Source organism: Solea solea, chromosome 6, assembly GCF_958295425.1.
Source record: "Solea solea chromosome 6, fSolSol10.1, whole genome shotgun sequence".
Taxonomy (NCBI): Eukaryota; Metazoa; Chordata; class Actinopteri; order Pleuronectiformes; family Soleidae; genus Solea; species Solea solea.
The window spans coordinates 26579774-26592243 of NC_081139.1; the positions used below are offsets into that span (position 1 = coordinate 26579774).

The 12470-nt window shown below is 40.1% G+C and overlaps 1 protein-coding gene and 1 non-coding gene across 5 annotated transcripts in view; one reads left to right on the plus strand and one right to left on the minus strand.

The window, feature by feature from the left end:
• Positions 1 to 12470, plus strand: part of LOC131460821 (protein kinase C delta type-like) — a 31135-nt gene that overhangs the window by 11215 nt on the left and 7450 nt on the right. For 3 of the 4 annotated variants that reach the window (XM_058631624.1, XM_058631622.1, XM_058631623.1), the window contains exons 2-8: positions 4742 to 4872; positions 5377 to 5649; positions 9872 to 10043; positions 11176 to 11207; positions 11308 to 11393; positions 12024 to 12153; positions 12259 to 12359. In XM_058631624.1, coding sequence (XP_058487607.1) covers positions 4764 to 4872; positions 5377 to 5649; positions 9872 to 10043; positions 11176 to 11207; positions 11308 to 11393; positions 12024 to 12153; positions 12259 to 12359 — 903 coding nt within the window. In that variant the 5' untranslated portion in view covers positions 4742 to 4763. Of the gene's footprint in view, positions 1 to 4741; positions 4873 to 5376; positions 5650 to 9334; positions 9454 to 9871; positions 10044 to 11175; positions 11208 to 11307; positions 11394 to 12023; positions 12154 to 12258; positions 12360 to 12470 lie in introns of those variants that run through there. The other variant, XM_058631625.1, reaches the window with a different exon arrangement.
• Positions 6144 to 6215, minus strand: trnae-cuc (transfer RNA glutamic acid (anticodon CUC)). Its single transcript has one exon. It is a non-coding gene; the product is annotated as a tRNA-Glu (tRNA).

The window sequence follows — 12470 nt, forward strand, 5'->3', positions numbered from 1 at the left end:
CAGACCTGCTGATTAAAGGCTGACACGTAGGACCTTCCCAACCTGCTCGACCAGCTCGGTCACTCCTTCCAGCAAAACGACGTCGCCTCTAATCTGCTGCATACCAGACCTCTGACTTGTGCTTGGCACATCAATTAGCGTGACTCTGAAGACAGTCTATCACTCGTGCATCTCTGTCACCGCTATTGTGCCGTTTGATGCGCGTCCTGTAATGGAATATTTATGTTCTATTGTTTGCCCCCGCTGCTGTAATCTTCTGAATTCCTCACGCAGTTAAACTTCCCTGAAGCGAGTTTGACAGACGGCTGAAGTCTTCCTCGTCAAGCGGTGTGCTCTAGTTACTTATATCTTCTTCTTCATGTCATGTTTTCCACGTACTGTGCCATCCTTCAGTTAGTGTGTTATTCATGGTTTGTTTGTGTTGTGCAATGTTAACACATACACCACAGGCAGGGAGTCCAGCGTTAACATTTACCGACTCCCTGCTGACGCTTTCAGGCGAAGACAGAAGCTAAAGACATGCATATATTTAAAGCTGTAGTGTGCAACTTATTATTCCGCCCTCAGTTTGGTCTTCGTGAACTGAAATATTCTAACAAAACAAGCAATATTTGACACGGAGCAATACTAGTATGGCGTTATTTTAGTGCCACATTGTTTACCGAGCACTGAAGGTTGGACTACCAAGAAAATTATGACGATGCAACTAACGATTCTTTTCATAATCGATTAATGTGTCGGTTGTTTTCTCCATGAATTGGTCCATTACACCTCAAAATGATGATATCTTTTTTTGCTGACAAATCAAAACTACTCAGTCTTAATGATTTTCTTTGTGAGATGAAGCAAACGAACCAGAAAATATAAATAACTTGTTTTAATTATTCAAAAATAAGATATTTAAACCGATTAATAGATAATAATTGTTGCAGCCCTAGATTAGTCATAAGTCATTTATTGTCAAATAATTGGATACGTTTTGTTTGAAGAAACTTGTAAAGTTTAATTATTGAAGTGCAATGCAGTACAGTAAAAAAAAATGCAGATTTGAGAGACGGATCATGAGTTTTATTCACTAAACGTTTAGCAATTTGTTTTACTTAAACTGTTGGATTGTAACAGCTGGAGGGTGGAAAAAAATATATAAATTTATTTGGCAGGTTTACAGCGCCACCTACAGGCCTGGCATACTGTTCTGTACTGTATATACTGCTGCGATTAGAGTTGTTAATTTTGATGAACTTATATCTCAGTTAATCGTCAACGATTTTGAATCATTTAATAATCTGGTTTGAGTGTTTTCACGACAATTTAAACAAGTCGTCTTATTTTTCAGCCTCTTAAATGTGAATATTTTCTGGTTCCTTTGCTCCATTTCACAAAGAGATCATTCAAACTGAGTGACTAACCAACATTTATCAACATTTTCTGACATGTAATGGACCAAGCAACTAAATCGAGGAACCAACAAGATAGTCCACAGATTAACTGGCCATGAAATTATCATTTGCAGCCTTAGAATTCATCTCACTGAGCAGACAGACAGTCAGACAGAGAGATGAGGTGTCGACAGAACAACAGGAAATGACTTAAGCCGAGTGAGAAACATCAAATAACGTAGGCGAGTCTGCACGTACCAAATACTATCAGACCTGCCTGAGGGGGGAGCGTTTGTGTGTATACAGCAGCGACACGGGGGAGAGGAAGCGTCTTTCCAGTCAAACTGCTGAACAACCATTTTCTTCTTATCACTATAGTTAAATTCTCAGTCATAGCCTGGCTGCGTGGAGTTTGAATGTGTTTCACTGTGGCTTGATTGAAACGGTCATTTGTTTATTTTTTTCACACAGTCTCGCACAACAGTTTTCACTAAAGATCGCCGAGGCCAGAACTAGTGAAGATTAACCCCACTTTGCCTTACACAATGTTGTCTACCCTTGTGTCCCCCCCCACCACCCACCCACCCACCCCCACCGTTCCTTCTTTCTTGCTCTTTTTCTGTACCCGCCCTTTTCCTGAATGCATGTGCTCAATTTTTCCACTCTCTCTCTCTCTCTGGGGGAAACAAGGCTCTTTTATGTAGCCGTTACTATGTATATATGTACTCAAGAGAGTGTGCGTGTGTGCGTGTGTGTGTGTGTGTGTGTGTGAGTGGAGAGAAGAAAAAAAAACTGGAATCACGCTGAGAAGTTATATATATACGGCAGCATACCGTGGGGTTTCAGTCAGGGCCTTCAGTAAAAAAAAAAACACAAGCACATCCAAAACACACTATTATGCACTATATTCATCTGCAATCAATTGATCTGCAACAATCATAGCGCACACGCACACCACTGCGCATCTATAGGCTACTGCATCATTAACACCACATCTTCCGTTATGTCACTCAGCAACTGCAATTTCACAAGCCACTATATGACACAAAAACAAGCTTCCACATAAGCATAGGCGTCAGCTATGCGGGGAACACGTCCCCAGCACTATTTATGATCAACAGTTTTGTCCTCACCACTTCTAAAAAATGTTATAAATTTATCATTAACACTCGAACTACCGTAAATGATGTACCTCTTCGGTGTAGGTCTTCCTCTTGAAATAATTTTATTCTAATAATTTCAAAGGTTCAAACGTTGTTGATGACAACAGCGGGGGCTAGCGTCAGACACACCGCTGGGCCTAGGGCGTTCTGTCACTATGCATCAAATTTTGATTGGCTGACGACACACTCCAGTCAAAGTTATAACCAAACAGGAAATGGCAGCTTCAACGAAAGGCCAGCAATACTACTAGAGCAGGTCCGCGGAGCTATGATGCATTTAATGACATCCAGGAAAATCCAGCACAGCTTCACAAAAAATAACCATATTCTTTCTGGAAATATAATCATAACATACTGAAAAAGTAATTGAATTCAGACACGTTCAGACACACATTAATTTTATTATAAAATATATATATATATATATATATATATTATTATTATTATTATTATTATTATTATTATTAATAATAATAATAATAATAATAATATAAAAAAAATACTTTTTTGATATTGTCAGGGCCAGCAGAGAAGGCCCTGGTGTGGCCCTGACAGCCCACCACTGCATTTATATATGTATATATATATACATATATATATTATGTATGTGTATTAAGTATGTGTGTATATATATATGTATATGCATTTTTTTAATAACCTGCATCGACCATTTATTATTCAATAATCTGACACTTATTATTGAATTATGTAAGTTTACACATTTAGTTGTAACAAACTTTCATTATTGATTTGTCTATGTTTTAGTTTGTATATTATTTTGTTTCAATTAAAAGTGCAGTTCAGGGCGGAGACGGACCATGGGTGTTTGTATGTCGATTTTATTAGGATAATTTGCTCTTTCATCATCCTCCTCTTCCTCAAACATACTTCAGACACTGGTACAGCCAAATTAGATTGGAAGAAAATGACTTTGTTTTTGTTATTGGTTTCATTTTTGACGCACTCTGGTCAAAAATCTTCAGCTCCGCTCAGATCACATACCCTATGTATACAGTACCACCAGAGGAAGCTCCACAGTTTGAGAACCCTGGTTCTTGGCTAAACAGAATAATCTGTATGTACTGCTCCAGTCCCTCAAGGATCGAGAAATCAAGCAAAACGGTGTCTCCTCCTCATGAAAGATGAATTGTTTTAGCAGAAACAGGGCAACAACTCTTCCTCTACACGCCAATCCGAGTGTGTTTGTGTACGTTTTACACTGGAGATTACGGCCTGCAAACGTAGAATTATAGAGCAGCTTAGCGTCATTCTGAATTCAGGTTATGCCGCCTTAAAACCGCAGGCTTTGCCATGTGTTAGAAATGACTATTAAACCAGGATTATGTTAATGGAGCCAAAGCTTTAAAAAGATCAAGTTAAGGAACTTAAAAGCTCACACGAAAAGGAAAAAGTGCTGTGTGGAAATTCCTGGAGGAATTCTGCAGTGTTCTGCTGCTGTTTTTGAGGAATTAGGTCAGAGGCTAATACGGCCTGTGGCTGCTGCTCGTGCGTGACTCTGCATCCCTGTGAGTGTAATGTGACACGGTCTCGATAATAATGAGCTACGAGTTCCCAATTGACTTGCTGCCCCCCAAGTTCAGAAAACGTACCCCTGTGTAATCTGTTGTTGTGTTATTACTCCACGGCTCCTTAAAGCAGGGATCAGCAAGTAAATGTGGCCGAGGGCCAATTTTTTTAATTGAATATTGGGCCGGAAACATTAAAACGTCTTCAGTCAGAAACAAAAAGCCACGCTGCCTGAAACATTGCTGCCTGAAGCGAACAGTAATGTGGACATTTGTTACAAAGACACAAATGTGTGCGAGACACGTGTATATTTATTGTGCATCATTTAAATTTTATTTAATTAAGAATTCTTAAATGTGGATATTTTCTGGTTTCTTTGCCCCAAGTAACAGAGAAATCATTAAAATCATTAAAAAAAACAAAATACATCATTTTTGTTTGTGGACAAAACAAGACTCCTGAGAACATCATCATTTACGGGTTTGAGAAACAATGGTGGACATTTTTCAACATTTTATGGACCAAACGATTGTGCGATTATTAGAAAGTAATCAACAGATTAATCGATTATGAAATAAATCATGTTATTCATTCAGAAGACGAGAAAATCGGATTCACAGCTACTGTCCCTGACTCTTTTCTTTCGTCCTGTTTCCCGTGTCTCTGTTCTAGGAGGCGTAGGTGAGCGGTCACCATGGCGCCCTTCCTGCGTATCTCTCTCAATGCTTACGACCTGGGCGTGCTGCCCTCTTCCCCCGACCCCCCCATCTGTGCCGTCAAGATGAAGGAGTCTGTCAACACAGGTATGTACAGATGCCCAGTTTGTCCACAGTTTTACCTGAGCTAACAGTCACCATTTGTTTAAAAGGCTCAGAAGTCCATAAGCAAACTGATTCCACCAAGGCCAGGTCTTAATCGTACAATGTCCTGTCCTGAGAGTTATTAGGTTATGTTTGAATGTGCTTGTTGTTTTTAAATACAGCAAACAATCCCATATTTATGTACATTAAAGCGCCCCCCGCCTTTGGGCAGGCCCCCAACCAGAACCCCTGTCCACACAATAATAGTAGTAATAAAATAAAGAGCAGTCCTCATTGTGAATTCGACACATCCAGTGTAGTCCTAGCGTCTGTCCCAAGCCCGGTTTGATGGGAAGATTTGCATCAGAAAGGACATCCGGCTTACAGATCTCTGCCAAATCAAAGAGAGGGTCAGCTTCGTAGAGAGGGAGATCTGTTTCCTGATATCTTGTGAGGCACAATGTTGTGTATTGGCTTTCTAAAACGATCCCCATGTCCTTTTCGCAGAGCGAGGGAAGACCCTGGTCCAGAGGAAACCCACCATGTATCCAGAGTGGAAGGCCTGTTTTGATGCTCATATCTATGAGGGACGCGTGGTAGAAGTGGTCCTCATGCAGAAGACTGAGGAGCCGCTGGCCAAGGCCACTGTGGGCGTGTCTGTACTGGCAGAGCGCTGTAAAAAGTCCAAAACGAATGGATGCACAGAGTTCTGGGTGGACCTCATGCCTTCAGGGAGGATCCAGATGGCTGTACAATTCTTCCTGGAGGACAGCGATGCAGGTAAAAACTACATTTTTAAAGCCTTGGTTTCAAATCTTTTTGAATTGTAGAATCTCCTCTTCCAAGACTCATTACATGTGTTTTGATCGTATTCAAGGACACAAGACGTTGATGAAATTAAAGAAATGGAAAGAATGTACTTAAAAATTTAAAAACAAAGAAGATTAATTGCACAATAATTGAGTAAATGGGTGGTGGAGATGTATGGAATGTCTTACAAGAGTGATCAAACCCTCAACTCCGCTTTTTGAGTTTAGTTTAGTTTGGGTTTTTCTTGTTGGCATTGGTTGACAGTGACAGAAGAAAAGGAAGCCAACGCACATCTGTCACTAAGTTTAAATTCAGATACTGACAAATATTGGTCCTTGGTTAAGTTATTTATTTCAGTCAAAGCCACATCATTCCAGACCAGTGTAAACAGAACTGAGCCAACACAATCAAACCACGTCAATGCGATTTTGTCACTTTGACTGTAAATTGATTTAAAAGTCTTGTTCCCTGACCGGGAATCGAACCCGGGCCGCGGCGGTGAGAGCGCCGAATCCTAACCACTAGACCACCAGGGACTTGTAAAGTAGATGAGATATGATCGACAGCTGAGCATCAGCTGAATCCCCTCCCCCACTTCTCCTCCCTTCCCTCGTTCTCCCGTGCAGCCTGAGGACATATCTCTACAGCCTTGCTGATATTTGACAAAAAAAAAATCCTCATCTGATAATTTTATGTACTTTCTGAACGCAACCACAGCCTAGTGTGTTGGATACTGTGTGTGGTTAACAAATGATGTCAGTTAACCAAGGTCTTAAAACCATGATCTACTTAAAAATGACCAAAAACAGACTAAATAAACTGATGGGGATATGAAATGTGACCAGTTTACCTCAGACCTGAGTCTGAACATACTTAACGTGTTACTTGACTGGACGTAAGTGTATGTGGCCGCCACAGTCCAGACCCTCATCCCATTGAAAGTCTATAGAATGATTATGTGTTGGAGAAGATTTAACACAGTTCTCATAATAAAAAAAAACCCTAATTCAACTGTGGATTGAAATAAGCTATGTCATTAGCATTACCAAGCTAAACGCAGGACACGAGAACCCATGTAGCCTCCAGTTAGCATCAAAGCTCAAGAGATGTTAAAGTGTGTGTGTGTCTGTCTGTAGAGCTGACATAAATATAAAAAGGCTTATTCTAGTATCGTAAAAAAAAGATCTTACAGTCAGGTGATTGATGTCAGGAACATTTTACACACTGGAAAAAGAAACATTTAAACGTTTAGCAAAAAAACAATTGTTCACCATTAGTAGCCTGAATTCAAACAATATCACGATACAGCGATTCTCGGATAATCAACATATCGCAAGACAATCGTACAGCGACACATCACGATATCTGTCGAACTGAAGAAAAACAAAACGTCAAAAGTTAAAAGTGCAGGATTTATTTTTCGTTTCTTCACAACTTAGAGAACAAAGGTCATAAAGTCTGGGTATTGAACGTGGATGTAGCATCTCTTAACGTAGCTTAACTCAACTCCCTCTTCTTCAGCCAGGTCACCCAAGTTTCCCCTCATTCATTCATTTGAGCAGCGCCACCGTGAGGAGACGTGAAGAAGTGACGTGATTAAAAATCCTATGTATCACATGCTTCCCTGTACACAGACAGCATTTTAGCTGAGGCATGTTGTGGGCTGTTTATTTCCTTCTTTGTAGGAGAACAATATTTGTTACACAGTTGGAGAATGATGTCTTTAATATGCATCAGCACACGTGTGTTGTTCACATCTCCATAGATTAAAAGGTCTAAAATGACCGTATTGGACTAATATCGGTAAATACGGGGTGTGTGATATCAGTATGTCGCACGTCGGATACAAAATAAAAGTACGTTTGGTGCCATCCATATTATTCCCTGTCAGTATAACGATTAGGTTTCATTTCAGCTGTCAGAAACAGACGCGTCTGACTGTGTTCCCTCAGCTGCCACTCTAGTTAACACGGTGGAATCTAAGCTACTGCAAACACACAGAGTTTGGTGGGAGAGACACACAATCTGGTTCTTGTGTGGGAGTCGCACAGTTGGGGGGGGTCATGAGAGGGAGGTGTGTCCACTTATTATAAAAGGGCTCCCTCCTCCGTCAGCCTACGCACACACACTCCCTCTCTCGCTCTCTCTCTCCCCACAGGTTTCCTGAAGAGCGGCGTGGAGTATTTTTAGTCATGTGTGAACAGACCTCATGCTTGTGTGTCTTTCCCTCCCCTCCCACTTTCTTGGCTCGTCTCAGTGAATCCCTGTCCAAACATAAACATCTGTCTGTGGAGTGGCACAGAGGAAATTGGCTTATCGCTCTCACCTTGTCACTTTTCCCACTTTTTCCTGTCAGTCAACTGTCTTCTCCAATGCTCCTCCTCCTCCTCTTCCTCCTCCTCCCACCTGCTCTTCCGATCTCTCACAGAGTTTGAGATAATCTTAGTTTTACGCCTCTGCTGCCGTCTGACCTCTGACCCCACCCTGCTGACTTGTGTCAACTGTAGCCACTCTTTTGAAGGGGCATTATTCTGTTTTGTCCTTCATGTCCCAGCAGTGCCTGTGGACTTTCTTCTCTGTAATAGAAACGTTTTTAGTGTTAAACTTAAACTCCCCTTAACCTTTATAACACAGAGCTTTCCCCCCATAACTATGTTAAAACGTACAAGAAGAAAAGAACAAGAAAAAAAATCTCATTTTTTTAAAAGCCTGAAGACTCCCCAGGATGTCCATATAAGGAGTTTTGTACTAGTTTTACAGCAATTTACCAAGTTTGCACCTGCTTGAGCACTAAGGGTTAACATTAAACCTTTATAACTGGTCTCAACCAACCCTGGTGCTCTTAAATCTGGCCTGACCCTCATTATTACTTGCAGAAATTGTATGTTTTTAGGAATGGATTGTTTCTGTATTGCATAAGTTATCTACTTATTAGCTTCTGTTACCAGTATGGAAGAAAGAAAGAATAACAATATGTAGTAAAATATGCAGGAATATTATTGTTTTGTTTCCCGATTAATGCAATTTTTTTATTTACTTTTTTTAAATTATTTACCAAAAACCAATGTCAGTGCGGCGCAGTATCACATTAAATAAATAAATAAATAAATATATAATAAAACCATTTCAAGCAAGCTTTTAATAAAAATATAACACATATACAGTAAAAACAACTTAATGAAAAAGAGACATTGACAGTAATATTATTTAATAATATCTGATGTTATGGAGTCGTGTTTCATGGGCTCGGCATCGGGCTCTGTGACCTTTATGAGAGCCTCCTCAGTGATGTAGTGTCTCTCCATTGGGCCACGTAAGAAATGAGCAGCCCCCTTCCTTATGTCCAAACCCCGCCTCACCTGTGCCTGACGCGCAGGTGCACAGTTTGGGGTCTGTTTTTGGGTTCTCACGGTGGCTGTTCAGTTTGATGAGGTGGGAAAGGCCCTGTGATTCGTTTATTCCAAAGCTGTGGAGACGTCACTGTGGAGACGTGGTGGTGCTTTGAACATTTGGTTTTGAACGTTTTGAACGTTTAGTACTTTGAACGTTTAGTACTTTGAACGTCTGGTACTGTGAACATTAAAAATCCACATGAAAGGAGGACATGGAAAAGGTGCAACTTGAAAGCTACTTGCACCATTATGCATTCAGTCATACGGTTAATGCAGTGTGAACGTGCCAAACACTCACATGTGTACATTCCCACACACACCCACACAAAGAGACGGGGCCGGGATATAATGCCAGTTCCCCCTCACGGTTGTGAAAAAGCAGGTATTTTTCTTCATTTGCCATAGATCGTAAAAGCGAAAAAGTGTATCGGGATGGAAATCCCTCAGAGCACACACTTAAAGGATTACTTCACAGATTTGCATTTAGCTTTGTAAAAAATTGTGCTTCCCAACCTCAGTTTCCCCTGAGTCTTCATCTCATCCTATCTCCATCCCTTTTTTTGCTAACAGGACCAAGTGTCACTGGTGGGTGACACTGAGGTTAGGAAGCACAATTTTTCAAAAACACAAAGCTTGGTTTGTTTTGGGTGTTATTTTAAGATCTATTGGACCAAACATCGCATCAATTAATGGAGAAAATAATCAACAGGAATGCAATGTATGTGTAATGTGTACATTTGTGCTGACTCAAAGTGAATGAAGGTTGATTTTTTGTTTTTTACATTTTTTTTTTCCCTCAGCTCCTCCGACGAAGCGATCAGTGAAGGCCGTCCCCGAGGATGGGGTCATGACCCTGAACAGGAGGAGAGGAGCGTTCAAGCAGCCCAAGGTTCACCTCATCAAGAACCACGAGTTCACCGCCACCTTCTTCGGTCAGCCCACTTTCTGCTCCGTCTGCAAAGATTTCCTCTGGTGAGACGCCGACTTCTGCCTGTCTGTCACTGCTGTGTCCTGTCCATATGTGTCCACATTTTCAAGTAAAACACAGGATTTTAAATAATATTGTAAATCATGAGGTCCTGGAATGACTGGACAGATGCAGGTGCCCCCTTGTGGTGCTTAAAAAATAAAGCACTAGGAGTGTACGTTGGCAAGCGAGGCAGCATTTTTAAGTTACTCGCGTTATTGTTTTCATCACAATAATGCCGTGTATTGTCCCGCCTGTAGTTTGGGCCGCAAAAATCCAGGGATCAGATAATCTGAAGAAACAATTCCCAACCAATATTATTAAAGCACCCGAAAACATCAGTTCACTAAGAAAAAGTCCAGTCGCCCAAGGGTGTTTCTCAAAAGACCCTGATTTGTCACAGCTCTGTAGTGTCCTAAATGGAACAGTGCCATAAAATAGTAGAAGAACAACAGCAGAGTGAGGAAATCCCGCAAGGATGCTGTCCCCTTTAGAGACTCTTTAGAGGTTTTATTTATTTACTTTTAAAAGTCTGTCTCTGTGTGTGTGTGTGTGTGTGTGTCTCTTGTGCGTTTCTCAGGGTTGTTTTTATAAATAACGTTTTCACAGAGTTCATGTGCAGTTTAGTAGCTGTAGGACCTGCTGTGACATGAAAACTTTTCTGTCAACATATCAAAGTAATTGATAATTGCTTGTATCGTTACCAAAACATAAGATAACATTTCCAAAAACCTGGGGAAAAAAAAGTTGTATTGTTAAAAAAAATATGTCACTGGAGATACATTTTTTTTACGTGGACAAACAAGAAATCTTAAAATAAAAAAAGCAACAGGCTCCCTCTTGTGGCACTTAAATAAACACTTAATAAATACACGTGCATGGTCTCTTGCCTGAAATACTAACCATTTTTCCCCATCCATGATTATCCTGACAATGGAAACTCATCACCATTAACTTATCGCCAGAGATTTTTATCATCATTTATGTTGATAATCCTGTATGTCCTCATCTCTAGTCCCGTTGCAGGAAGGAAACTGTAATTTTTATTCTCTTAATCTGCATCTTTAGCCTGATGATCTTTTTTTTTTATTTCCTCACATGACACATATTAAATTCAGTTTGTTTTCTCCCATTCAGGGGCCTCAACAAGCAAGGTTACAAGTGCAGACGTGAGTGTTTGTTGTTTTTCCTCTACCATTTACTGTACATTTTTATCCTTGTTGACAAGTTTGTCACTTATCCCAACATTTGAACACTCATTTTACCCAGAATGCAACGCTGCAATCCACAAGAAATGCATTGAGATGATCATCGGCAGATGCACCGGCACGGCAGCCAATAGCCGTGAGACCATGGTGAGCAAAAATGTTCAGAAGTTCAAACTCAAAGAGACTTTATTTGCTTCATTCATTCATTTCACGTCATGTTATAAAAGCAACAATTTCATGCGGCCCACCACTTAAATGTCTCTTTTTGATATTTACAGATTCCTTTTGCATCGTAAAAATATCTTTAAAATTGAACTATACAGATATATATATGATCATATCATTGATATGTATCAAAACAAACACTTTTATTTTGAAATTATGTGGAGAAAAAGTGTCACAACAGCCCTCTTGACCCCCTTTTTTGGGGGGGATAAAGCTACTAATACTATCATGTTTTAGTTAGTTTAATATGTGCTTAAAGTTTGATTTTAATTAGCATATTTTTTATAATTATCGCAATACTGCTGAATACTGAACAGCAATTACATATCATTATTATTATTATTATTGTTATCATACATTGATATCTTGCCATTGCAGGCATTACAGCTGCTAAATTTTATTTACCTACTAAGTACGTGTGATAAATCGTCTCCGTACGTCAGCTGCGACCCTCATGTGGAGGATAAAGCAATGGATTTAAGATTTAATTGTTTGCAAATTTATGAATAACCTGTTGTTTTAATAATGGTATTTATTGTGTGGCGTCTGCAGTTCCAGAAGGAGCGCTTCAAAATTGACATGCCACATCGCTTCAAGCACTACAACTACAAGAGCCCCACGTTCTGTGACCACTGTGGCAGCCTCCTGTGGGGTCTCTTCAGACAAGGCCTGAAATGTGAAGGTGAGTCAGGAAAAAAAACAACCCATTATTCACATGACTGTCACTATTTCCTGCTGCGCTTTTTGTCACGCGTTTGACATTATTTCCATTGTTTTATGACCACAGACTGTGGCATGAACGTGCACAGCAACTGTCAGACCAAAGTGGCCAATCTGTGCGGAATCAACCAGAAGCTGTTGGCAGAGGCTCTGTCTCAAATCTCTCAGGTCAGCACTTTAACAAAAAACATAAGAATAATGATGGATGACAGAAGCCACACTGACTAAATTCACATTTAATTCTTTAATATAATATATTGCTTTTCACGTCAATGAAAT